Genomic DNA, 23,954 nt, shown 5'->3' with positions numbered 1-23,954 from the left:
ACAAAAATTAATATTCTATAACTAATTCTGTAAATTATAAGTTAACCCCCAAAAAAAGGGGTAGGGCTTAAAGTGCAATTTTCGCTTCTAATCTCATGAGTTTCAATATCAACTGCCCTGCCAACCACTACGCCATCGTTAACCTTTCATATGCTTCAACTCAATATCAAAACTTCATACCCCAAATACTATTCCTTCTCTTCACTTCTTAACCAAATGAACAATAAGAAGAGGATTCAACAAACAGACAAATCCGTCAAGATCACTAACCCGACAAAAACCATTAGAAAATCTTCCACCACCACCATTAAAGTCGAGCCAAAACCAAAATCAGGAGCAAAACCCGGCTCCCTTTTTCAAGAAAAGGACGAGATAGTGCCCACAACGTCGGTTTCTTCAGTTTTCTTTGAAAGATTTTCAATCTTGAGTCCCGATTTCTACCAAATTGATGCCCTTGATCTTGCCCCACGTTTGCTGGGTAAGTATCTCAAGAGAGATGATGTTGTTCTTCAGATAACTGAGGTATCGGTCTACGCTACATCTCGCCTCTCTCATGCTTTGTTTTATTAGCTGATTTTTGTATGTGTATGGGAATGCAAGTTAACTTGGGATTGATAGTCCGTGTGTTTATGTCCGAATGTGTTTGATAAAGGTCGAAGCTTATAGGCCAAATGACTCAGCTTGCCACGGTCGATTCGGCGTTACTGCAAGGACTGCCCCTGTTGTGAGTCATTGACTTCTCCAATTTTCTTCTGCCTGATATTTCCTTTCTTTTATTTGGAGCTCAGCATCTGGAGTATGCATATCTCGTAATGAAACGGGAATAATTCTTGGCTATTCTCTTATTGTAGTGTAGAACTGCAGCATTACATTGAACTGACATCAGACCCTTTTTCCTTGTAATTTCTGGATATGTGTTCTCTTTTTTATCATTGGGTATGATTCAAGATTGATGGATGACAGTCCTAGGAAGCTCTGGATAAAGATTGATGCTACAATCATGGATGGTTGTTCCAGTGAAGCAAGTTATTAGGAAAGGCTGAAATCATTTTAACTTAGAAGTTGCATATTAGCTGAAGGCTTAGATGTTAATGCGCTAGTATCGCTGTCTCATTTCTCCCATTTAACTCTTTGGCAGAATGTCTTGAGCAACGGAGTAATTCTATTTACAAGATATATGTGTATGCATTTCATAAGGCCATGAATTCTCAACATAGGTAAACATTCTTCATAGTGGTTTATGCAGAAAATTCTTGATAATGTAAGACATGGATAGCTAAGAAAACCGAATTATCTGTCATGAGTCTTCTTGAATTGGGATAAGTAAAGACAGGAAAGAGTCTCTAACTGCCTTGTATATGTTGGCCTTTAACAGTTTGGAACAGGTGGTCATGCATACGTTTATCTTTGCTATGGTCTTCATATGATGCTCAATGTGGTGGCAGATAAGGAAGGAATTGGTGCAGCTGTCCTCATTCGTTCTTGTGCTCCAGTTAGTGGTAAGTTCATTCATCGAAGTAGATGCTGTAAAAAATACTGTTCCTTGCTGAATAAGTGGAGAAAAAGTATGCCTCTTAGAAAAGCTGTGAAAGGGAAAAACATAACTTGTCATAGTGTTAAACTAGAAGTTTTTCCCTGTGCGATATGAACTTTCCAGTGTTGCCTTTTGTTTTACCTAAATTTTAAGTATGGTATATGAGTTCAACTTTTATCTCGTAATGGAATGAGCAGGGGAAATTTCTAGGACCAGAGCTTGGGAAGGGGGACGGAGAATTTGATTCCTCATCTGCTTGATATAACATTGAATTTTGTAATATTAACATTTTCAACATCATACATATCTAAAATAATAACATGTTCTAACATCAAAATTCTGATCTTTTCAGTGCTTGTTTGAAAGTATTACATGTTACAGTTTTGCTAATGTTATTTGAAGGACTAGAAACCATCCAACAGCGCCGTGGTTTAAAATCTGAGAAGCCTGTTCTCCTTACAGGGCCTGGAAAGGTAAAATATTTTCTTTTCTTCACATCTGCACTGCCTCTTGATGTGGAAAAGTATGTCGTTTTGGAACGAACGTTTCTGGAATCACCTTGATGTGGAAAAGTATGTTGTTTTCAAATCATCTCAATGTGGAAAAGTATGTTGTTTTTGAATCATCTCAATGTGGAAAAGTATGTTGTTTTCGCATGAATAGAATTGGATTCACCAAGTTGAGGCCGTGTAGTCGTGAAGTCTTTGGACTCTTTAATCTTGTTGCTCCATGCAAAAATTGGAAGAGATTTTGCAAAATTTAATAAGCTAACTTGTAATCTGTCTCGAAGATGAATTTTGCGACATTCATTATTTCATAGAAAAGCAGTGGCAAATTTCATGATTTTACATTCTTCTTTTTCAACTAGGTTGGCCAAGCATTGGGAGTTTCAACAGAGTGGTCGAACCATCCTCTTTTTACTCCTGGTACACCATCTATAATGTTTCAATATTGACCAAATCGCTGTGTATAAATTCCGACTTGACTTGCGTACAAGAGTGTGTTTCACAGGTGGTTTGGAACTCTTAGATGGACCAGAGCCAGAGAAGATACTCATTGGTCCAAGAGTTGGTATAGAGTATGCTTTGCCTGAGCATGTTAATGCACCATGGAGATTCGCCATAGCCGGTTCTCCTTGGATAAGCGCACCAAAAAATACTCTCAGACCTCCCTAAGTTCAATGCATCCAACATCGAGGAGAAAGAACTATGAACTAGATTATTTTTGTGAAGTATGTTAATGCTTACTTGGTTGGCGGTGTTATAACAACAGGCAATCACAGCCATCTGTTAATATGTTATACACTCCTTTCTTTTCTTTTTTTTTTCCTTTCGAAGGAAAGAACCAGCAAAACTGGGAACGTTTGATTCAGTCCCGACACTTCAACTTTTTCAAAGAACTGCTTGCTGTAAATACATGTAAAAGGAGAACTAATGTCCTTGTTGAAAGACCACCTTAATATCAGATTTATTTGTCTGTTAAATTACTGAAAATTTAGGTCCTCTATAAGTACGCTCAGTAAATACACTGACTCTTAATAGAGGGCACTGCAATTACCCTTATTAGTATCGAGTATTATTTGTATTTGTTCCAAGCTTGGGAGCATATTCCTTCACTTACATTATTATACAAACAACACACAAGGGTAGAGTAACGGGTGAAGAAAAACTTATTCCCTCGTCATCGCATCTTCTCCAACAATTGTCAAGAGTTAAACAAGTGATGATGTCAAAGAAGGAAGACATCAATTCCACTTCTGATTCCGCATCTTCTCCAACAATAGTCAAGAGTTAAACAAGTGATGATGTCAAAGAAGGAAGACATCAATTCCACTTCTGATTCCGCGAATTGCTTCCAAATATCAAGATGAGAAATGTAACCAAGGGAAATCTTATGAAAGCAAATAAATAATTCACCCATCTTTTATCGGTAAGCCAATACAAGAATGCATATATAATAATGCTTGTGACAAACATATTGGAAAATCAGAAATCAAGAAACCAATCACTAATTACTACCTTTCTTCAACTACTAAGACTATGCTATGGATCTACAAGCCCAAGATAGATAATTTGCAGAACCACAAGAAATACCAACACATCAAGCCAACCGAATACAGTACAAGTAGACTAAATTATGGCACCACAACTTGGCAATAGGTCATACCTTCAGCTGCCTCATTTATTACCCAAGCAGAGAGCATTTTTCAAATTGAGAAGGCCTTCCTGATAAAGAAAGAAAGATACAGGTCAAGAATCTTAACATAAATGCTGAAACTGAAAGGGGGAGTGATAACAGAATAGAATACACACCTAAAGACAACAATATACAAGCAAAGCCAAGGTAAGCTAGCACAAGATCAGAATTGGTTTGCAAGTGTGCAGCACAAAACAGACTGAAACATGTTATAGGTAATTTGAGATGTGATTAGCATTTTGTTAGAGTCCAATACTACAACAAAAGCTTCCCGCCTGTGCTGGGTCTCAACTGGCTATAAAATTCAGTGAAGTCAAGTCGAAACATAAGGAATTTTAAGTCAACATGTTGTTGTATGGGCAATTGGGAAATAAAACCGTCAAAGACAGATGAATATTCTTTTGCAATTGCATCTATATCTTGTCCCATATTTCGAAGAAATTCTCCAGCACGTCTTGTAAGGTCTTTCCTGCCTTCACCAAGCCATGACCCAGATTCTGAAAATTTCTTATTTGATGGCCTTTGCAATCTGGCTTTGTCCTGAGAAGAAGAGTCCGTAGTTCTGCAATTCATGACAAATAGCACAAATCAATTAGAGAACTTTCTTATTTGATGTTTGATAATTTCCATACGAGAAGAAAGGTACAAATAAGACTCAATACCTTGACTGTAATTCATTTATGCCTTCATACAGTCGATCTGCCTGACTGCGGAAGCGCAATATGAGATCAAATAAAGTAAAGAGGATCTTATTCAGATTTTGGGAACGTTCTCCAAGGAGAGACTTTTCAATAATCGAGTACAGGTACTTCTCATGTGCTGCGAGTAGATCATCAAGATCTTTAGCTGCTTCTAATTCCTTTACCAAATTAGACCATGACACTTCCAAGACTTCAAACATGATGTAGTACTGCAGATTTGAAACAAAATGATTCATCTCATCCCAGAGAACTTGGCACTTCCTTGATGTCAATATCAAATGCAACTTAACAGCATCTGGTAATTTAACAAAGAACCGTGAAGTGACACAGTTTGGTTTCATATTTTTCCAGACACCAATCAATGCATGCTCTACCCTTCTAAGCTTCCACAAAAAGTTAAAGATTCTCAGATACCTAGACATAACAGATTCTGTAAAAACAGTATTTAGTGGAACGCTTGTATCGTATTCCAATGAAAACACATCCCAGCCCCTATCCCCTGTGTTATGCGGCATCATTTTCACCCTTAACCTTTCAAGTATATCAGGATCATCATACTGTGCATTCGACGACCTAATTGCACTTTCCAATAATCCAGCAAGCTTGAATGAGCTTATGGTATTGGCTGCCTCAGACAGCTCTGGCCCAACAATATCCATTAGGTACTGGACAAAATCACCTTGCCCTAGAAGCAAATATCTCTTGATTGCAAGGCAATGTTCCTTGAACTTATACTGTTTATACATTACATCCAACAAATGCTTATCTATCCTTCTTGCTGCTTCTGTAACCAAAGATTCAAGGGCATCGGTCTTACCATATCCAAGGCCACCTCTCCCAGTACTGGTCCCAGCTGCTGCAGCTGCTTCTGTTGCAGCATCAGCCCAACCTCGATCCTCACAACAAACTCGAAGGAAATTAATTGACTTCCCAGTTCTCAAGATGCGCTGAGCAAGAGACTGAGAAATGAAGGAAGGAAGCATTGCTGCATGGAGCCGATAACCTTCCCTCCAAAGAGACTCTGCTTTCACTGGTTGGCTTAAGACAAAGAACTCTGCAAAAATATCTTCAAGCTCCCCTTCCAAAACCCAAGTCCTTACCATTTCAAAAAGTGGTGAACAAACCCGGCGAAGTGACCTCTTCATGAAATCATTCACAAGTGGATCTCCATGTTGAGCATGCATATGGATTGCCCCAGCCATGGCCCCACCTTTTAGGACCTTACAGCTGTCGACTAAAACAGCCATAAGCCTCATCTTCACCAGGGGTTCAGAAAACCAAACTGACAGTCTCCTCAAGGAAAGATAGTTCCCCGAGCTTGCATTTTCTGAAACTAATGGAATTGGATTCATTGCTTGTGCCTCAAGCACAGCCAGCAACTTATAATAGTCTGACAATTCATCTTGTAATGCAGCACAAAATGCCTGCCCAACAGTTCCAACATCCTCAGCTGGAAACCGATCCAAACTTTCTGTTATATATGCCTTCACTTTCCTAAACAGCCAGCCAAGTTCACAGAGCTTCCGAACCATAATCCTAGTAGCCCTTGGTACCTTAATTAACTCTGGCAGCACATATGCATCTGCCTTTTCATCAAACTTGACATACTTTCCATCAATCCCTTGACACGCATAGAGCACATCTCTCACCAGAATCACTTCTGTAACCTCATTTTCTTCCTTAATCAAATCCACGAAATCCCTATACGCCATATCACGAATATTTTCAGGGTCCTTGGACACTACCAATATGCCTCCATTATATCTCTTTTCCACATGCTCCCTTGTCCTCAAACTACTAGAAGCATCCCCCAAAACCTTCAATTTCTTCATATTCGCAGTCAAACCACTAAGACTAACCTCATTCTTCTCATTCTCTAAGATACTGAAACCTCTCAAATTCCTAACATTTTCGGACGAACCCCTCAAATCAACAAAGCCATCGGTAGACCTTCCAACACTCGAATTCCCAAATTCACCAGAACCGCCACTTATCTCATCACCCTCAAACAATGTGGGTAACCCGCCCGCCAACGCAGAATCCAAAAACCCATTAGAAATTCTATTGGAAAACTGATTTTTCCTTACTTTCCGGTCCTCAGATATAGTCTTGAGCAAGTAGAGCACCGCCCACTTATTCCTCACGCTTCCCGGTCCATTTTTGTGAGAAAACTTTGCATAAAGATCGGCAAAAGTTAGGGCTTCGGAGGACTTACCAGCGGTGGCGAGACGTCGCTTGATAGATTCGGCCATAGCGGAGTCGTCGGGGGCAATGGAGGGGGTCATGCGGCTGGAGAGTATCCGAAGGGAGTATTTCAGGGCTTGATTGTACTCTTGCTGAGTAAAGGAGGGGGGATTAGGGTTTTGGGAGGAAGTGCAGAGTAACCGGTGCACCAGCTCTTTGACTAGATCTACGACTCTATGGTCGTCATCGTCCATGGTAGTGGCAGAGGCGGGGGATGAGGGAGGCAGTAGTGTGGCGGAGCAGCGGAGGCGATGGTGCGTTTAGGATTTGATTTTTGAGTGAATATTGGGCGGGGAAATACATATAATAATTTGATGTATATAAAACCTTTTACTTACTTCAATCAAAATTACTCATATTTTTGGAGAAATTATAATTCATTTGTTTTTCCCAGAAAACTTCTGCGTGGGACCCATCTCCAATTCGGGTGTGGATCCGGGCTGTATCCTGTGGGCTCATCTTATGTGTAAGAGCCCCAATTTTACTCAATCACACACTTTCCATCTCTTTATTGAAAAATTCTAACCAAACTCCATTTTTAGTTGAATTTTACCTCCCACATACAATATATTTATAATATAATTTTAAAAAATAATAAATATATCACACTTATTTTATAATGGATTTGCTCCACCTCTTTAAATTCTATTTTTATGTCAAAAGATTCCCTTATAATATAATTTGTCTTTACATCAAATAATTGAAAACAATAAACCATACTTTTGAGCATGAAATCAAAAGTATAGTAAAAATGATTACTTTTTTAAACCAAATTCTTTTTGTTGTCAATTTACCACTTCAATTTTATGAAATTTTCACTTTGTCATATATAATCATCTTTTTATTTATTTTTTGTGCAAGAAAAACATTATATGCCTTGCATATATGAGAAACTCCCTTAACTATCACATGTACACTGGTATGTGATGTTTTTTAGATAAAAAATTGATTAAAAAATAATTATAAATAATAATATATAAAATTTAATAAAATTGAGATGATAAATTGACACAAAAAATAAATATCAAAATAGATATAAAGATAAAATACATTTTACCATTCTAAATTATTCGTCATATAACAATTACCTCTGAAAAAACAAATATAATATTTACCGTTCAAGAAAGAAAAGTGTATTTTATCATAATAAAAATTGAGATGACAAAATGGGAAGTATTGAGGGAGTAGTAGTCTAGACTTGAACTGGGAAGTGGGAAGTGGGAAGTGGGAAGAGTCACAGACGACAAATTGAATTTCAATTTTCAAGTTTGAAAGGATGGGTTGGGTTGCGTGGTGAGAGGCAGGGTCAGGGGCAGGGGCGGGGCAGCAACAATTAAAGCTACATTCCCTTCTCCCCAGACCCCATTACCAAATCACAAACTTTTACTTCTGAGAAAAAAACAGTGCAAAAGAACTGAGAAGACAAAGTATAAGACAATTGGGATTGGGTATTGTTGCATGGTCGCTTCAATTTCTTTAAATCCAGGTAATGCACGTTCATTCTTGCAAACATTTTTGTCTTATTTCAGGCTAACTCAATTCTATTGGTCTTTCTTGATTTCGAGCATAAAGGTTTCATCTTTATCTTAAAACGGATTAGGACACTGTTGGTTAAGATCTCGAGTTGGTTTTTCCTTGTTTTCTTTTGCTCAAGGCTGTCTGTTATGTTTGATATGGTAATAAAGATTGAAACTTTTTTGTTTCTTGAGTTGATGGTGGATTAGAATCTCGAAAGGGTATCTCTCTTTTTGACCTTTTCCACTTTTGCTTTTGGTTTTTTGTGTGATGGAGTTTTTTAGTTTCTATTATGGGAGTGGGAGATGGGCTTGTTTTTATTGTTGGTCTGTTTCTCCTCTCATGAGTTTTTGTAATTGGTTTAACTATGCAGCATATGGAAAATGTCGTTTCTGTCAAAATGAAGTCTGTAATCTGAGTAGATTGACTGAGGCTATTGGGCCTCTACTTCTACTTTTGTTTATATGTTTTAAGCAGTTTCTTTTGTAGGATATTATCATTTTCTTGTACATATGGGTGGGTAGAGATTGTTGGAAAAGATGAATAAGATTTGCTTGAAACTCACTATTTCCTTTATTTGTCTTTGCACTCTGTTTTTGGCGTTTTGGGTTTGCCTGTACAATATAGAGAGGTTGCTTTGTAGGTGATAAGTATCAATTTTCATGTGGACTACTTATTTTCCATTTCAAAGATTCGCTCGTCGTTTTATTATTTGATGGTAATCAACAACTAATCATATCAATTTGAAAATTCAAAATGCACCATTTTTAAATTTATTGGAAAACAAAGAATATTAGTTATGGGACGGTGGAGGTCTAATCCAGAAAATGGTTGTTAAGCTATCACTTCATATTTATTGGCTTAATAGTAGCTCAAGTGTGATTCCAACCTCTTGGTTGCTGACTTCCAATCATCGTCTTTTTTTTCTTTTTCCTTTTTTTTTTTTTTTTGTTGAGAGTGCTTGTTATTCGATTACTTCTCATTTCTTGGGAAGTCTAGTAGTTTAGACATGTACCTGTGTGTTTTATCCTTAATGAAAGAAAAAATTTAGAGTTCTTGAATCATGTCAAAGCCTTTTAACTTTAGCAATATTAGAAAAATTATTTCATATGGTATATTTACACATGCAGGTCATGGTAATCACTTTGAGACTCAATTGTCATTATATGTCATGAAAGCAACAAATCTATATTCCTGAAAGTGAAAGCTTTATCATTTTCTGATATTTGTATTCAGAGTTGGTGGCGGAATCTGATCTAAGTTAGTTTTATTTTCTACCAAACCCCACCAAAAGTGGAGAAAAGGAGAAAAGAAAAACAAATGTTTTTATATTGGTCAGGGCTCATAAATAATTAGCATACTTAAGGTTCCAACTCTGTTAATTAATCCTATGGTTTCTGTCCGCTTCTTCAGAGCTTATTCCTAATTGACAATTTTGTTACAAGTCGAATTTGTTGTATGCTCTATTCTTGATATTCTTATTGTTTTGGTTTGCATCCATGATGGCAGGTTCATGTATTGTGGAGAGTAAATAGCTTCATAATTTAGCTCAGCTCTGGGTTTGTGTCTCTCTCCTGGGAATACTCACTTCTATATTGATAATGGCTCCAGGAGGAGGTGCTTTCAAAGAGGCCATTGAATCACACTCAAAATATTTAAATTCTGAAATGTCAATGATGAAGGCAGAGATTGGTAATACTCCTATAAGAAGTAGTACTTCAGTGGCAGAAAAGCATGGCATAAATGGTGTTCATGAGCTTCTTCAGTGCCCTTCTTGTGCAGATTCAATGTATCCTCCCATTCATCAGGTTTATATTCAAACTCTTTTGCTGAAATATATTTTTGAATATTACTGACTAATGCCTGCAAATGAGCTTTCTTTACCTTAATGACACTAGATCCTAGCCAGGATAAAATCAGCTCTTATGCTGCTTCTTTCCAAGCAATACAATGGAAGAGTTTTTCACTTTGCTGTCTACTCCAGAGTGTAAACATTGAAAACCATTCAACATAGATGCTACTCTTGTCAAATTTCTTTACTGTTTCCATACGAATGATATCTCTTCTACTGTGGCTTCGGTAAATAATTTGACAGCTCTGTGTTAAGGCTCCAGAGAAATCATAGTTCATCCAATGGATGAACATATGCTTATTTTATTTCCTCAAGTCATAAAAGTTCTATGTGTTTCTATTTTAGTTCCTTTACCATGTCATTTCAACTTTCTACCCTGGTGAAAAGGATATATTAGATTTCTCAAAATTCAAATTATCCATATACATCTTCTGGACATACTTTACGTCTTGGATTTAATTTTCTTTCATCTGAGCTCGTAAACATGGGGTCATTCTTGATGGCTTGTGCTTTTCTAGCATATGCTCAATGTGCAACCCAAACTTGCAGTGTAAAGCAATTATTGCCATAAGTACGTTTTCAGTAAACCACCCGTTCATTTGATTACTTTATGCAGTGCCCAAATGGCCACACCTTGTGTGCGAACTGCAGAAGAGTTCACAGCTGCTGCCCAACTTGCCGTTTCGAGCTCGGGAACATAAGGTGTTTAGCTTTGGAGAAAGTGGCTGAATCTTTGGAACTTCCCTGCAGATATCAAAGTCTTGGCTGCCGTGGTTTATTCCCTTACTACAACAAGCTCAAGCATGAAAAACACTGCTCATTTCGGCCATACACATGTCCGTATGCAAGTTCAGAATGCTCCGTAACTGGTGATATTCCATTCCTTGTGGCTCATCTAAAGGAGGATCACTCTGTTGATATGCATGATGGATGTACTTTCAACCATAGATATGTCAAGTCAAATCCTCGTGAGGTTGAAAATGCTACATGGATGCTGACTGTAAGTTGGTTTACACTTGTATAATTAAAAAAGAACTGCTCTACATTTCTATAACATTCTCATTTGAAAATGGACGTACTTTGTTTTCTTAAGTGGCAACCTTGCAAACGAAACCTAAAGCTCCCATCTCCATGCAGGTGTTCAACTGTTTTGGGAGACAGTTCTGCTTGCACTTTGAAGCCTTCTTACTTGGGACAGCACCTGTCTATATGGCCTTCCTGCGTTTCATGGGCGAAGACCGCGATGCCAAAAAGTTCTGCTACACATTGGAAGTTGGGGCATTTGGCCGTAAGCTAGTATGGCAAGGAGTTCCAAGAAGCATCCGCGACAGTCACAGGAAAGTCCGTGATAGTCAAGATGGACTCGTAATTCCAAGGAGCTTGGCACTTTACTTCTCAGCTGGGGATGGTCAAGAACTTAAACTGAGGGTTACAGGTCGGATATGGAAAGTGTAAGTGGTCGAGGCTTTTTTGATGTGATTGATTGTACAGTCGTTGAAAGCACCTTATGGATCTTTGATGGCCATGGACAAATGCTACAAATCGTTCTATGCTTAACTTTGAGGCGCAGGTGGTACTTATTTTTTGTTGGCCTGAAGGATCTTGACAAGGTTAATCACATGTATCAAAAGCATATTTACTTTTGGATGGCAGAAATGAATTTACTTGAAATGCAGGATGCAATGTGCAGTACCATCTTTTACATACATGGTCGTGTGTGTGTGTGTGAGACAAGGTCAATTTTATTACATACTTGGAATATGAATTGTATATACACGAATACCAACAATATACCATCAATCATTGATTGAGTTGACATCATATTTTCTCAAAAGAAAAGAGGTTATGGATTCATATTTAAATTCGTCCACTTTCACTCGATGTAATTGGAAAAATGAAAATGAAAAATGATAAGGAAAAGAAAGATTATTCCTCCGTGACCTGATATTTTTTTATTTACAAAGTCAACATCAATACAAGTTGATAAACTAATTAATTAAATCTCTATAATGTAATTTCCTCTAATTAAACTACAAACACGAGAAAATATGATGTTCCCTTTATTGAACATTTACTATAATTAACTCATGGACACGCCATCAAAATTAACTTCTAAACGTACATAGGAGATGAGTTTGGTTAGAATTAGAGAGGAAGTAGTTGTTGTAATTATGAAAAATATATAATAGAGAGGAGATCTCGTAATTATGTCAATAATTTAAAGAGAGATGATCAGTTTAAAGCATATATGTGTATATATATAATGTAATGTAATTGTGATTATAAGTAGACATGGAAGATGAAGGCATGCAGGCACGTAGGATTAATGTGTAGGTAGTTTGAGTGGTTAAAAGGACATGCATGCGACTTTCCCGCGAAAACAAAACAGAAAAAGTCTTAACCCTTCGCCCCACCACCACCAGACAGCAAATTAGAGACGACATATCCTCATGACATCTTCTTCCTCCATTTCCTCCATCCTCATCTTAATTTCTGTATTCCTCTACAGGTTCCATGTTTTCTCAATACTCTCTTCTTTGTTTCATTTCTTTCATGGGATTTTGGGTTTAATGTTCTTGCAGTCACCTTATCTATAAATTCTGTACATGTGGATCTGTCTCTTGATAATGTGAAATTCGTCTAATTTTGTCTGAATCTCATGATCTCTCTCTCTCTCTCCCTCTCTTTAATCATTGTTTTTTGCATAATGCACCCCTTATTTCTCTTGTATGGTATGTATGTAAATAGGAATTGCCTCTTAACACAACTGCAAATGTGAGCATTGATCCTATGAGGTTCGCCTGAATTACGGCCTTCTGCAAGATTGCTGTTCCTTAAAACTGAAAAATGTCGTGTTGTGGAGGTGGAGAAGAGGAGCTTACTACCGGTCCTCCAGCCAACCAATACACCGCCCCCCCTAAGTCCGGTAATCCATATGCTGGTGGTGGAGGTATATATAATATATAGATATATGCTATTCTTTCTCATGATTTCTGTTTGGCGGTTATTGATCAAACACAGCAACAACTTTGATAGTTGTTGATATTGTAAGCCCTTTTGGTTGTGTTGATCCTTGATATTATGTTTAGGCTATATATATACATCTCTTAACCATTTTGGATTTGAAAACAATATTTCATAATCAGTTTAACGATCGCGTCGCCTAGCTTTCATCGTCTCAACAGACGAACCTTGATGGGAATATCTTGGTTTGATAATTCACTGCTTCCTGTTACGAGCTGATGAACATTCAACCTTTCACCTTCACTAAATGATATTATTGACATCAAAAGTAACTTTGTTCTCTTCTTGGTTATGTATTGCTGTTCAAATATTTAGGCGGTGAAAGAGGAGAGCCAAAGACTTCTGCTGCAAGAGGTGGAGCACCTCAGAAAGTTTTGCCTATTGAGATACCGGCAATTTCCTTGGACGAGCTAAACAGACTGACGGGTAATTTTGGAACAAAAGCTCTGATCGGAGAGGGGTCTTACGGTCGGGTTTATTATGCCAAGTTGAGCAGTGGAGAGGAAGCAGCAATCAAAAAGCTAGATACCAGTTCATCCCCTGATGCACCAGACACTGATTTTGCAGCCCAGGTGAAGAAATTTGAATCCTTTCCCTTTTACTTTCAAGTGGAAGGAAATTCATTGTTAAAGAAATGCGTTTCGCCTAAAAAAATGATGTTTATACAGCTATCCATGGTGTCAAGGCTCAAGAGTGATAATTTTGTGGCGTTGCTTGGGTACTGCCTGGAACCAAACAACCGAATTTTGGCTTACGAATATGCCACAATGGGCTCTTTGCATGATGTTCTACATGGTATGTCAAAGATTGCAGTATTGAATCCCAGAATACGCCCATTCTAGTGATCACAAATGAATATTTTTTAATGTTGTTTTTGCAGGTAGAAAAGGAGTGCAAGGGGCAGAACCAGGTCCAGTTCTTACCTGGAATCAGAGAGTGAAGATTGCCCATGGTGCAGCCAAAGGCCTTGAGTTTCTGCACGAGAAATGTCAGCCTTCGATTGTCCACCGTGATGTCAGGTCCAGCAACGTGCTGCTGTTTGATGATTTTGTGGCCAAAATTGCTGATTTCAGCTTGACGAACCAGTCTTCTGATACAGCAGCTCGGTTGCACTCCACAAGGGTCCTCGGAACATTTGGCTACCACGCTCCAGAGTGAGTTGATATTTCCAAAACTCTTGATTGTAGTGGTCCTAAAGACAGCGGCCCGTCTGAAGTATAATATGTTGGTTTACTTAAGGGTTAATGTAAATGTCGTGCTTCAGGTATGCGATGACTGGGCAGATAACTCAGAAAAGTGATGTTTACAGCTTTGGGGTGGTTCTTTTAGAACTTCTGACAGGGAGAAAGCCAGTAGATCATACCATGCCAAAAGGGCAACAGAGTCTGGTTACCTGGGTAAGTTTTTAAGGTTGTAAAGTCGTTCGTTTCTACTGAGTAGCAGCAATCCGTCTGTTCCAGGTTCCTCTAATCACAAACTGCAATATACACTTTCTCCAGGCAACTCCAAGATTGAGTGAAGATAAAGTGAAGCAATGTGTGGATCCCAAGCTAAATGATGAGTACCCACCAAAAGCTATTGCAAAGGTGTAAATCCTTGTCCCCTTAATTAATGTAACATTGCATCCAATGTTTTTTAGCTAGTATCTACTCGGTTCAGCTCGTATATTGATCATTCAAGTACTAATCTTATATATTTTACTCATTTTCTTTGGTTCTCAGATGGCGGCCGTTGCAGCGCTATGTGTGCAATATGAAGCAGATTTCCGGCCAAACATGACCATCGTCGTGAAAGCTTTGCAGCCACTTCTAAACTCTAAACCAGCTGGTCCTGAATCTAATGCATAGAGAAGTAAATGCATGCAGTGGCAGCAGACACGGATTTGTATGTAATATTTCGTCATATTCTTGAAAGAAGCCTACAACACATAAGTTCAAACCATCGCATACGAAACGTATAGCTGTGTATTCGAATCAGTAATCTCATGAATAAGCTCAACTCTACCTTAAGGAGAAGTGGAGGCAGCTGAATGTCTCGTGCAACTTTGACCAACTCTCCCCCTCTCTCTGTCTCGCTTCCTTTTTCTGTTTCAACTTGAAATAGCTCTTCAGGCAAGCCCGGGTTTGGTATCCGGATTTTTGTATAGCTAATGGAACCATAAAAGCATAGATCTTTTTTACATTCTATATATGATTGTAACTTGTATAACACACATGAAGTTTAAGGATTAACTTATTAATCCTAGCATACATCATCATCATCCATATATAGTATGTTATTTTAGCTCATAACATTATTAGATGTCTGTTGCATCGATGGAATTCCAGGGTGAACATATATATATATATATATATAGATATAGATATACAGTAGCTGCTGATCAGTCTTTTTTTCTAAATGATGGTGATGAAAACAGAGAGCAGAATGCAAGTGAAGACGACTCCATGAATGGCTGCTTGTCTGAGTCCTTTGGTGCTTGAACTAGGAATAGTGTCTGTAGCCATTGACAACAGAGAAAACTGACAACTTTGAGAGAGAAGAAGACACAAAAGTGTAGACACAACAAACACCAAGGCACAACAGAAGTTACCACTGTCCACTGCTGATGAGGTGGTGTTGAATTGCTCAAAAATCTGAGCCTCTGGCGAGTTGGGAGCTAGCTCTAGCAGTTCTGCTCACCAACAAGAAAACCCACAAATTAAATCCATTTTAGTGAAATATTTCGACTTTCTTGTTTTTCTTTCAATGGTTATAGACATTCTGGTTTCGATGTAATGAATGGAGTTATAGTCCTTAATAAGCATTTGAAACAGTAATCGGATACAATGTTTAAACTTAAAACGTTTTCAATTCTCCGTTAACACTCTTTGTCCAATCAAATTAGAACTTCCACTTATGCAAAAAGAAGAATACTGGAAAGAAATATAGTCTAATAATTCGTACATAGACAAAATGAAATACATACGAGGGCAGACCGAAGCATCTGAAGGGATATGGCATAAGGGAATGAGAGTGAGAGCAAGAGTTGCATTTAGTTTAAAGCCAAGTTGGGGGTCATTCCGGTCCTTAACAAGGATGCAGAGACACAGCTTGGATTTGATCACATCTTTTCTCAGCTCACTGCAGCAACTTGGAGTAGGAGCCTTGGCATCTCCACTCACAAAGTCGATACATGATGATAAACTCACTAATTGGTCTTGACACTTTTTCTTGTCTTGTGCGGAATCCGACCCCCCACCACAAACCATCATCACCATTATCACCCATGAAACCAATCGTTTGCTGTCCATAACTAATGTGGGAATCTACTGTGTTCCTAAACTACACACATAATGTACTTGTTGGTGTTTCTGGAGATGGTTTTCTTGTACAACGGATTACGGAAAATCACCAGCTTTTGCCCCTCAGGTTGGTTCTGATTTTCTTTCAAACAACTTGGAGAAGTTATTAACTCGTGGCAACTTGCTAATGGATTAGTGCTATTTCAAGTGGTATAATATATATTTATATATGTATGTATTGGATCAAATTAGGAAGCTATCCAAAATTGACAAGTAACAGAGCCCTTACCTATTCAATATCTGTTAATATCCACGCAACCCCATTCGTTACATATTTTTTAGATAGACACATGCAACGTAAGGGTAGTAAACATTCCTTAAATGTAGTATCGACATCTATAATAAGTGCACAAGTTGGCAGTAATTTGTATCCCTTCGAAACATAAAAACTGAAAATTGCAAATAGAGGCCCATCCCAAGATAACCATTGTGGTTAAATTTAATAGCAACTGGCCCACGAACATTATAACTATGTAGGTTTGCGCCATCAATACTTCTGGAAAAACGGCCAAGCCCCTCTGGGCACGTTGGCAACGTCTTTAATTGTTTCAAAGCGCGAGAGCAACCAACATTTCCCGGCTACTATTGGACCTACTTCTTCCAAGCAATTACAAGCAATTACAAACACATCGCGTAGCACAGCAGATGTTACTCTACCTATATATTTCTATTTCAAAGAAGAGTAAAATGGAGGAAAACAACCAATGCGTTATCATAATTTTTTCTATGAGACAAAGGTGGCATGATAATACAATCCCACAGGGGGTGCACCTAGAAAATGAACAGGGAGAATGATCTATCATTACAATCGGTTTTCCTGTCCCGTTACCATTTTTCGAAATTCTTCTTTGGGACAGACCTGCACAAAACAAAATCATGTACAAGTCAGCACACAGCCAATCGATAGATTAAGATGGTAGAGACTGACCACAAATTCTTAAGACATGAAAATTATGGAGATAAAGTTCATTAATAACATGATCAGAGATGTCTGAAGGATACAAGCTACTTCCAGCATGCAAACCAAAAACTTAGGGGTGTTTCCAGCACATCCCAACCTTCTACACTAATTGCTAAACTGGTAATCATTTTGGAACTGCCCAGCATAATACCATGAAGACAAGCTGCTCTTTTCTAGACTAATAGGTTCCGCTAAAGTATGAGGAAGGAGGATAAATAGGAGAAAACTGCAGTTTTGGGGCATGGAAGCAAGCACCATTGCAACAGAAAGACAATTGGCTAAACCATAAATCCCAAAGTTGCAACACAAAACCTAAAATATAGGCAAATAAAATAGTTTTGGTTGAAAGTCTCGCCAAAAAGGCAATTAAAATCCACTTCAGACTGTACACCGAGAGAAAAACCAAAAAGCTGATAGAGCACTTTCATTCACAACTTCTAACAAAAGAGAAATCCTAGTAATAATAATGTTTAATCGAGATCAATTAATAGGAATCAGTCAAAAAATTTCCCAAACAAGTTTTCAGCTGAAAATTTGTAAACGATGAATGATTCATATTTTCCAAGGCAACCAAAAACCTTTCAAAAGAACATCTAAAGTGACAAATCTTAGTTTTCTTCAACTGAATCCTCGACCAGATCTGGAGCCCATATGTCAAGATATAGGTCAAACATTGTCAATGGAGTTTAGGAAACCTGTCAGTAATTTACTGATTAAGAAGAGGGTATGTTTTTCTTCTTCATCCAGTCGTACGACAATAGAAGATCTTCTTCATCTATTGGGGCCACTCACCCACCTGATTAATTGCAGTGCCCAATTACCAAGAATTAAGAAAATAAACACGCTGAACACTAGAGAACGACCTTTTAACAACATTTAGTTGACTGAGGACAGCAAGCTTATACGAAATGAGGAATGCCAATAAATTGAGAAATCACTGAGAAATGTGCAACAGCACAAAGAAATCAACATACCTATTGTTAACGTCTAGTCCTAGGTTTGCAGCGGAATTCAGCTAAGAGTGCTATGTGATCTGATGACCATTCAGGAGAAGGAAGAGCAGTATCTTTTCGCAAGCTATCTTCGTCCAAGAGCTCCAACAGAGACTCCACAGTTAAGGAGTCGGCTACAAGGAGAAAGCAAATTATGCTGTTATAAAATTCGTCAAATCCGCATAACATGCAATCAGACAGATATCCATCCAGACATGAGTAAATAGAGAGAGAAACACCAAAGCAAATACAATGATTTCAAGCTACTGGAAGTAGCTCAATGAAAATTTATCAAGAGTTTACCTGAATAGAATATGTAATCATGAGTGCCAATAAAATCTCTAGTGCAGTTCGTAAAAAGGGGTTCATTTGTAGCAGGATCCATTTTCCTTCTCTGCTCTAGACCAAGACCAACCCCAACTCTTGCAAAGGATGAGTAAGCACTTACCTGGAAGTAAAATGAAAACGTTAAACTTCTGAATAAAAGCAAAATTATGGCCACCAATGCTTAACACTCAGAATAGAATTATTAAGGCCATACCAAGGGCAGCTGGTGTGTTAGTTTGGCAGCAGGGCGAAGAATTCCGAGAGGGTCTATGGCTAAATCTGGATGAAGAGGATCAACTTTCCCCATGGCAAGGAGAGCATGAGGGGCACTGTTGAGAACAGAAGTAAACAAAATATTACCATCTGATGATCTAAGCTACTGTAACAGTTCAAAATTTCAAAACCATAGCATTGAAAGAGAAAACACAAAGCACCTTCCAGGAATTGAATTAAAATCCCCACACACCAACATTGGGATATCTGCGCTTGCAGCAATTTTCTCAAGGCCTTTCAACAGTGTGTGCACCTGATACAGATGAAGACAAGCAGCTACTTAAACAAGTGAACTTAGAGGGGGGGGGGGAACTAGTTGAACAAATGATGGCCTTAGACAAAAACCTGCCAAAGCTTGACATCTTTCAAGTCTTGATGCACATTTACATGTGTGTTTGCCTGCATATAGAAACATAAGACGTATACTGTTCATGAGAAGTTCTACCAAGTAGCCATCCCATTTCAAAGGTCTAGTAAAGAAACTAAACAAAAATGAGCCTCGAAGAAGTATGTTATGCATTGCAAAGGAACAAAAGTCAAGAGAGAGGAAGATGATAATATCAGCACAGATACAAATAGTCTGGATCGAAAGATAAAGTTACTCATATTAGAAGGAAGGCAAAGAACTGCTACTTATGAGTAAAGACTTCTAAAACAAATTCTCTAAATACAAGTGACAGATAAGACAACCAAATACTTTTAAGCTGACTGTGAGGGGCAGCGCGAGAATCACATGTTAGTCTTATTTCATTGATTTTATTTTTAAGCAAATTGTAGCATTTACTGATCTTTCACATTTCAAATTATTACTTCAAGCCTGGTGGTACAAAGGCACACCCTGCAATAAGGCACCTCACTTGTCAACCTCAACTTTCGCAGAATAAATCAAACCTGAGTGTATCATTTATCTAATAATCTACGGAGTAAATTTTAAGTTCCGGTGTCTCATGTCAATGCCTTCTGCAATTAAGTGCCCTCGGTTCAGTACCATAAACCCTCTAAAAGCCTCAACATGAAAGCAAGAGAAGTAAACAGCAAGACTAAACACAAACCTTTTTTCCAAAATCCTTGTATCTAGGGAAGTTCTAGGGTCATCTAGTATCTAGCATCTTCAATCTTATGAACATACATGCACATATAAAGATATCAATGTAACTTGTGTTTTGCCAGCATATAGGTGGTTTTAGGTGAAAATATTTATTCAATATGTGAATCCAGGTGACAACTACTAATGATAAAGGGTACAAATCCAGCATAAACTTAAAAAACATCTCGGAGCAATGCCATCCAGGAAATCTCTTGGTCAACCAGCATTCTAGCTAAGCTATTTAACTTTAAAGCATGATGTCATGGTTGCAGAACAATAACAAAATCTTACCACACAAACAAGCTGGCGCTTCCCAGGGTTATCAATGCCATGGTTACCGAACTTTGCTTCTAGAACCACAATGAGCGCAACATTATCCTGTATGGATCAAGAAGATATCAGGTGATGATTTCTGCCAGAAAAGACCGGAAAGTAAAAACACAAAGATACGGTAAAGATTCCAGGAAGAACCATAAACCTGTAAAACTGATAAATACAGTTACCTTGACCAGTCTGTTTAAGGCATTTTTCTTCTGTGCACTTGGGACCAAAGCATCAGTCAGAGATTGTGCAGCTTTGTTAAACTCAACCTGCAACCAAGGATGCTATAATTAAACAGTAAAAAAGGAGCGATAGCATGTTATATTGAACTGAAAGCCCTTTCATCACCTCATATTTTTTAACATGTGAAAATCTATCACGCCGGAAGAAAGTAGCACAACCATCGATGGTGTTTATATTTCCACCAAAAACCTGCATGATAATTGACAGTGTATGAATAACAGCACGAGTTCTTCGCCCAGATAGAAATGGTGTTCTGACCAACCTCTGCTGTTTTCCTTTTAAACAGAGCTTGATAGCCATGTTTATCCAGCTCAGGTGCAAAGAATTCCTCAAAATGATCGCTTTGAACCTAAGAAAGAAGATTAAAATGAAAAAAGAGAAGGTGAGTGTTCGGAAGGTAAAAATTTGGCATTGATGCCACATGTAGAAATTCACAATGTAACGGCCTCTAGGAGACGCAAAATTCCATACTATAAACCAGGCAACTCAGATGAGAAGCTATTTATATATTCCAGAGGGGAAAATGACACTCTTAAAAGGCCTGTCACAAATTAATTTTCCACCCTTACTTAAGTAAAATTTTAATTAGATAAAAGAGATGCAGCACAATAATTCCTTCAAACTAAATTCTGAAATAACACGCAAATCTCACAGATTTGAACAAATAATTGCAAACAATTAAAGCTGATCAGATTCTTTTAGCAGTTAAAGTTCATTAAAACTGGACCGGCCTAATCTAGATCAATAGTTCTTTTAACCATTCAATCAACAGTTCTATTAGATTTGTTCGCTGCAATTGGTCTAAAACTTTTCCTAAGTTCTGCCAGCCACAATTAGAGAAAAACTTAAATTTTGACAAGCATATATCGATCTCCCATGCAGTTATGTACCTCTTGAAGACAAACAATGTCAGCGCGATAGCCAACTATTTCTCGTAATAGGTTTTGCCTGCGGTAGGTCCAAGAAAGAGCCCAAGAGGGGCAATAGCTGTACAATTCACTTGACGCATATGCATCAGATAAAATGTTGTATGACAGCACAGTAAACGTCACTCCCGAGGAAATGCGACCATCCAAATCTAGATGCCCAGGCACATCTACTCCACTCACAGAGATCAAGCGCCGTGGACTGGGTGATGGAGCTGGAATGACACGGGAAGTTAATAAGGTATTGGTAGGTCCCACGGGTAATTTTGTTTCAGCGTCTACCACGACACACTCAAATTTAAGGACATGACCAATATCATCAGCTGTTGGTGTATACGTCTTAGAGCGTCCAACTTCAAACCACGTTTCACCACCACTCCTCTGAGTAACTGCAGCAGGATACAAAGCAGCGGTGCCATTTGACAAGCTGGTATTTGACTGAGATGTACTCATATTAACCATACCTGATGTCGTACTGCCAGTACTATTATATCGCCCAAAAATTTCTTCCTCCTCATTTCCATTTTCATTCACAGCACTGGCAGCTCGCTCATGCAGAACACGATGATGTTGCCAGGCATCAGAAAAGCACTTAGGAGAACAATGGTAACTCTTGGCAACAGGTAATTTGGCCTTAACACACCCAAGGCATTGTAATGTAGCTTGCTCTGTTGGGTGAACACTACAAACTGCAACTTTCCTATCACTTTGTATGCGGTACCTGCATGGAGAACAAATCATTTACAAATAACAGGAGTACTTATGCAATTGCTGAAATCTGAAACCTATACAAAATGACAAGAAGAATAGATTTCTTCGAATTCTCCTTTGAGAACCCAAATGCATCAAAATGAAGTCCCCTAAGAAATATTAGTTGTTAAAGCAACTATGCAGCTCGCATTAACGACTGATGCATGAGTCAGCTCAAATGATTCACTTATAAAGGGAGAATAAAGACCAAAAATCTACAACAACCAAATGAGGACCCACACGGAACAAGTTGCAGCAGATTTAATTAATATTTTAATCATTTCTCTGGGTATTGTTCTGCAAATGTTCGCAAAAAGCAACAAAGTAACAGATAAATTCTAGCAAAACACAAGCATATCCACGTGCAAAGCCACGCGCCAAAGACAAAGCACAATATCAAATTGCCAAAGAAGCCGACAATGGAATAACTAACTATCAGCGGAAGGCAAAGCCAACCATTAGCTTCAAAAGGGAAGCAGGTACGTGGATAAGGAGAAACCGGGAAATAAGGGTCAGCCAGTCTGCATTAAGTGACATTCTTAAACCCGTTACTAAAATTCGAAAGAACACTTCTCCAGAGTTTTTTCCTTAAGCTTACTCAGACTTATTCCCCCTCTACTGTTTCTCCTCAGATTCTATTGAGTACATGACTCTCATCCACCTTTGCCTCAGCGATCAACACGAGTCATATGCTCATAAAAGTACACGCAACTGAACCTTGTTAAACGACTTACAACCTAGATAAACAAAATCAATAGGACTTCATAAAAACAAGACATAAAACCTCAATTCACAAACCGTTGAACTTCATACCTACGCATGCAAGAGCAAAACTATTACCATCACTAACAGCACAATGCAAGAAATGATGAAAAGAAATGGAAAACCTAATCATCCAAGCAGGGGAGAAAAAACAAACTTAAGATACATGCTTTAGAAAACTCACCATCTATATCTTAAGAAATGCCCATCAACGGGGTTCAACTCAGTAACATCATCGGTAATAACAGACTTATCGGGGCGCTTCAGGAGCACATACGGCGTCAACTCGCACCCTACAATTGGTATATCAGATGGCAGGTGCACCCGCAGCACACTCAGCATTTTCCCCTAACCTCTGGCGAATTAAATTCCTCCGTCTCTTCTACCAACGTCGTTTGAAACCCTAAAATCGCAGAAATCCGAGATTCGAGCACCAACTGTCGGCGGACTTGTGGCGGATCCGCCATCACCAGTGCCCAGCGCCAATCGCCAGCCTTGCTCTCTCAAAACCCTACTTAATAAAAAAAAAACTGAGATCAATTTACGCAAAATTGGATTGGAAATGGGTAATACTAGAGATCGTTCCGAAACTTGAATTGGAATGGGCAAAAAGAAAAAGAAAAGAAAAAAAGAAAGGATGATTCCAAAGCGAATTGATGGTTTGGGAAGTGAAAGCCGAAAGTTGGCAGGCGAATGCGGAGAGAGATATGGATGGGATATTGAGAGAGAGAGAGTGTGGGTGGGGTAATCGATTGATTAGAGAGAGTTAGGGTTTTACAGAAAAACAAGAGAAAATGCAAGAGAAGGAGAGAGAGAGAAACAAGTCGCCTCAACGCATTAATATAGGAGGAGGGTTGTGTCTGCGACTCTGCCTGCCTCCGTCTATTATTGTTTCTCTTCTCTCA

The 23,954-nt window shown here is 38.4% G+C and overlaps 6 protein-coding genes across 7 annotated transcripts; 3 read left to right on the top strand and 3 right to left on the bottom strand.

The window, feature by feature from the left end:
• Window positions 78-2,930, top strand: LOC105159663 (DNA-3-methyladenine glycosylase). The gene is made up of 6 exons (XM_011076799.2): window positions 78-522; window positions 653-724; window positions 1,376-1,499; window positions 1,937-2,007; window positions 2,403-2,460; window positions 2,546-2,930. Exons 1-6 carry the CDS (start codon window positions 151-153, stop codon window positions 2,707-2,709), a joined length of 861 nt encoding a protein of 286 aa, XP_011075101.1. The 5' UTR covers window positions 78-150; the 3' UTR covers window positions 2,710-2,930.
• On the bottom strand, window positions 2,791-7,007 carry LOC105159662 (gamma-tubulin complex component 3). Its single transcript, XM_011076798.2, has 3 exons — window positions 4,393-7,007; window positions 3,847-4,292; window positions 2,791-3,759 (listed from the first exon to the last, which is right to left on the bottom strand). The coding sequence occupies exons 1-2, from the start codon at window positions 6,867-6,869 to the stop codon at window positions 3,986-3,988; spliced, it is 2,784 nt and encodes a 927-aa protein (XP_011075100.1). The 5' UTR covers window positions 6,870-7,007; the 3' UTR covers window positions 2,791-3,759; window positions 3,847-3,985.
• On the top strand, window positions 7,882-11,833 carry LOC105159661 (E3 ubiquitin-protein ligase SINAT2). Its single transcript, XM_011076795.2, has 4 exons — window positions 7,882-8,161; window positions 9,700-9,998; window positions 10,659-11,042; window positions 11,180-11,833. The coding sequence occupies exons 2-4, from the start codon at window positions 9,792-9,794 to the stop codon at window positions 11,495-11,497; spliced, it is 909 nt and encodes a 302-aa protein (XP_011075097.1). The 5' UTR covers window positions 7,882-8,161; window positions 9,700-9,791; the 3' UTR covers window positions 11,498-11,833.
• LOC105159659 (probable protein kinase At2g41970) lies at window positions 12,262-14,940 on the top strand. 2 transcript variants are annotated; one of them, XM_011076793.2, is made up of 8 exons: window positions 12,262-12,551; window positions 12,791-12,968; window positions 13,382-13,638; window positions 13,735-13,861; window positions 13,947-14,220; window positions 14,331-14,463; window positions 14,566-14,652; window positions 14,788-14,940. In XM_011076793.2, the coding sequence occupies exons 2-8, from the start codon at window positions 12,890-12,892 to the stop codon at window positions 14,911-14,913; spliced, it is 1,083 nt and encodes a 360-aa protein (XP_011075095.1). In that variant the 5' UTR covers window positions 12,262-12,551; window positions 12,791-12,889; the 3' UTR covers window positions 14,914-14,940. The 2 variants fall into 2 exon arrangements, with proteins under 2 accessions (XP_011075095.1, XP_011075094.1); XM_011076792.2 differs by having other exon boundaries at window positions 12,263-12,551; window positions 12,791-12,992.
• LOC105159658 (protein YLS3) lies at window positions 15,422-16,506 on the bottom strand. The gene is made up of 3 exons (XM_011076791.2): window positions 16,032-16,506; window positions 15,657-15,737; window positions 15,422-15,560 (listed from the first exon to the last, which is right to left on the bottom strand). The coding sequence occupies exons 1-3, from the start codon at window positions 16,354-16,356 to the stop codon at window positions 15,460-15,462; spliced, it is 507 nt and encodes a 168-aa protein (XP_011075093.1). The 5' UTR covers window positions 16,357-16,506; the 3' UTR covers window positions 15,422-15,459.
• Window positions 16,821-23,942, bottom strand: LOC105159657 (carbon catabolite repressor protein 4 homolog 1). Its single transcript, XM_011076790.2, has 12 exons — window positions 23,234-23,942; window positions 21,502-22,258; window positions 20,874-20,960; window positions 20,717-20,800; window positions 20,551-20,637; window positions 20,339-20,425; window positions 19,306-19,359; window positions 19,122-19,213; window positions 18,902-19,016; window positions 18,664-18,808; window positions 18,343-18,494; window positions 16,821-17,266 (listed from the first exon to the last, which is right to left on the bottom strand). Exons 1-11 carry the CDS (start codon window positions 23,389-23,391, stop codon window positions 18,349-18,351), a joined length of 1,812 nt encoding a protein of 603 aa, XP_011075092.1. The 5' UTR covers window positions 23,392-23,942; the 3' UTR covers window positions 16,821-17,266; window positions 18,343-18,348.

The sequence above is a fragment of the Sesamum indicum genome, linkage group LG4 (assembly GCF_000512975.1).
Source record: "Sesamum indicum cultivar Zhongzhi No. 13 linkage group LG4, S_indicum_v1.0, whole genome shotgun sequence".
Lineage (NCBI taxonomy): Eukaryota > Viridiplantae > Streptophyta > Magnoliopsida > Lamiales > Pedaliaceae > Sesamum > Sesamum indicum.
This window is presented reverse-complemented; position numbering and strand designations above follow the sequence as displayed.

What these genes read in the sequence shown, in the direction of transcription:
- LOC105159663 (XM_011076799.2), top strand. Translation starts at nt 151, where the DNA reads ATGCTTCAACTCAATATCAAAACTTCATACCCCAAATACTATTCCTTC. An exon ending in TTGTTCTTCAGATAACTGAG is followed by an intron (nt 523 to 652) that starts GTATCGGTCTAC and finishes TGTTTGATAAAG; the next exon opens with GTCGAAGCTTATAGGCCAAA. An exon ending in CCATCCTCTTTTTACTCCTG is followed by an intron (nt 2,461 to 2,545) that starts GTACACCATCTA and finishes TGTGTTTCACAG; the next exon opens with GTGGTTTGGAACTCTTAGAT.
- LOC105159662 (XM_011076798.2), bottom strand. Translation starts at nt 6,869, where the DNA reads ATGGACGATGACGACCATAGAGTCGTAGATCTAGTCAAAGAGCTGGTG. An exon ending in ATAAATGAATTACAGTCAAG is followed by an intron (nt 4,293 to 4,392) that starts GTATTGAGTCTT and finishes CATGAATTGCAG; the next exon opens with AACTACGGACTCTTCTTCTC.
- LOC105159661 (XM_011076795.2), top strand. Translation starts at nt 9,792, where the DNA reads ATGGCTCCAGGAGGAGGTGCTTTCAAAGAGGCCATTGAATCACACTCA. An exon ending in TGTATCCTCCCATTCATCAG is followed by an intron (nt 9,999 to 10,658) that starts GTTTATATTCAA and finishes TACTTTATGCAG; the next exon opens with TGCCCAAATGGCCACACCTT. An exon ending in ATGCTACATGGATGCTGACT is followed by an intron (nt 11,043 to 11,179) that starts GTAAGTTGGTTT and finishes ATCTCCATGCAG; the next exon opens with GTGTTCAACTGTTTTGGGAG.
- LOC105159659 (XM_011076792.2), top strand. Translation starts at nt 12,890, where the DNA reads ATGTCGTGTTGTGGAGGTGGAGAAGAGGAGCTTACTACCGGTCCTCCA. An exon ending in TTTGGCTACCACGCTCCAGA is followed by an intron (nt 14,221 to 14,330) that starts GTGAGTTGATAT and finishes GTCGTGCTTCAG; the next exon opens with GTATGCGATGACTGGGCAGA. An exon ending in AACAGAGTCTGGTTACCTGG is followed by an intron (nt 14,464 to 14,565) that starts GTAAGTTTTTAA and finishes CACTTTCTCCAG; the next exon opens with GCAACTCCAAGATTGAGTGA.
- LOC105159658 (XM_011076791.2), bottom strand. Translation starts at nt 16,356, where the DNA reads ATGGACAGCAAACGATTGGTTTCATGGGTGATAATGGTGATGATGGTT. An exon ending in AGATGCTTCGGTCTGCCCTC is followed by an intron (nt 15,738 to 16,031) that starts GTATGTATTTCA and finishes GTTGGTGAGCAG; the next exon opens with AACTGCTAGAGCTAGCTCCC. An exon ending in CTCATCAGCAGTGGACAGTG is followed by an intron (nt 15,561 to 15,656) that starts GTAACTTCTGTT and finishes CAATGGCTACAG; the next exon opens with ACACTATTCCTAGTTCAAGC.
- LOC105159657 (XM_011076790.2), bottom strand. Translation starts at nt 23,391, where the DNA reads ATGCTGAGTGTGCTGCGGGTGCACCTGCCATCTGATATACCAATTGTA. An exon ending in AGCGCCAGCTTGTTTGTGTG is followed by an intron (nt 19,360 to 20,338) that starts GTAAGATTTTGT and finishes TTCTATATGCAG; the next exon opens with GCAAACACACATGTAAATGT. An exon ending in AAGATGTCAAGCTTTGGCAG is followed by an intron (nt 19,214 to 19,305) that starts GTTTTTGTCTAA and finishes CATCTGTATCAG; the next exon opens with GTGCACACACTGTTGAAAGG.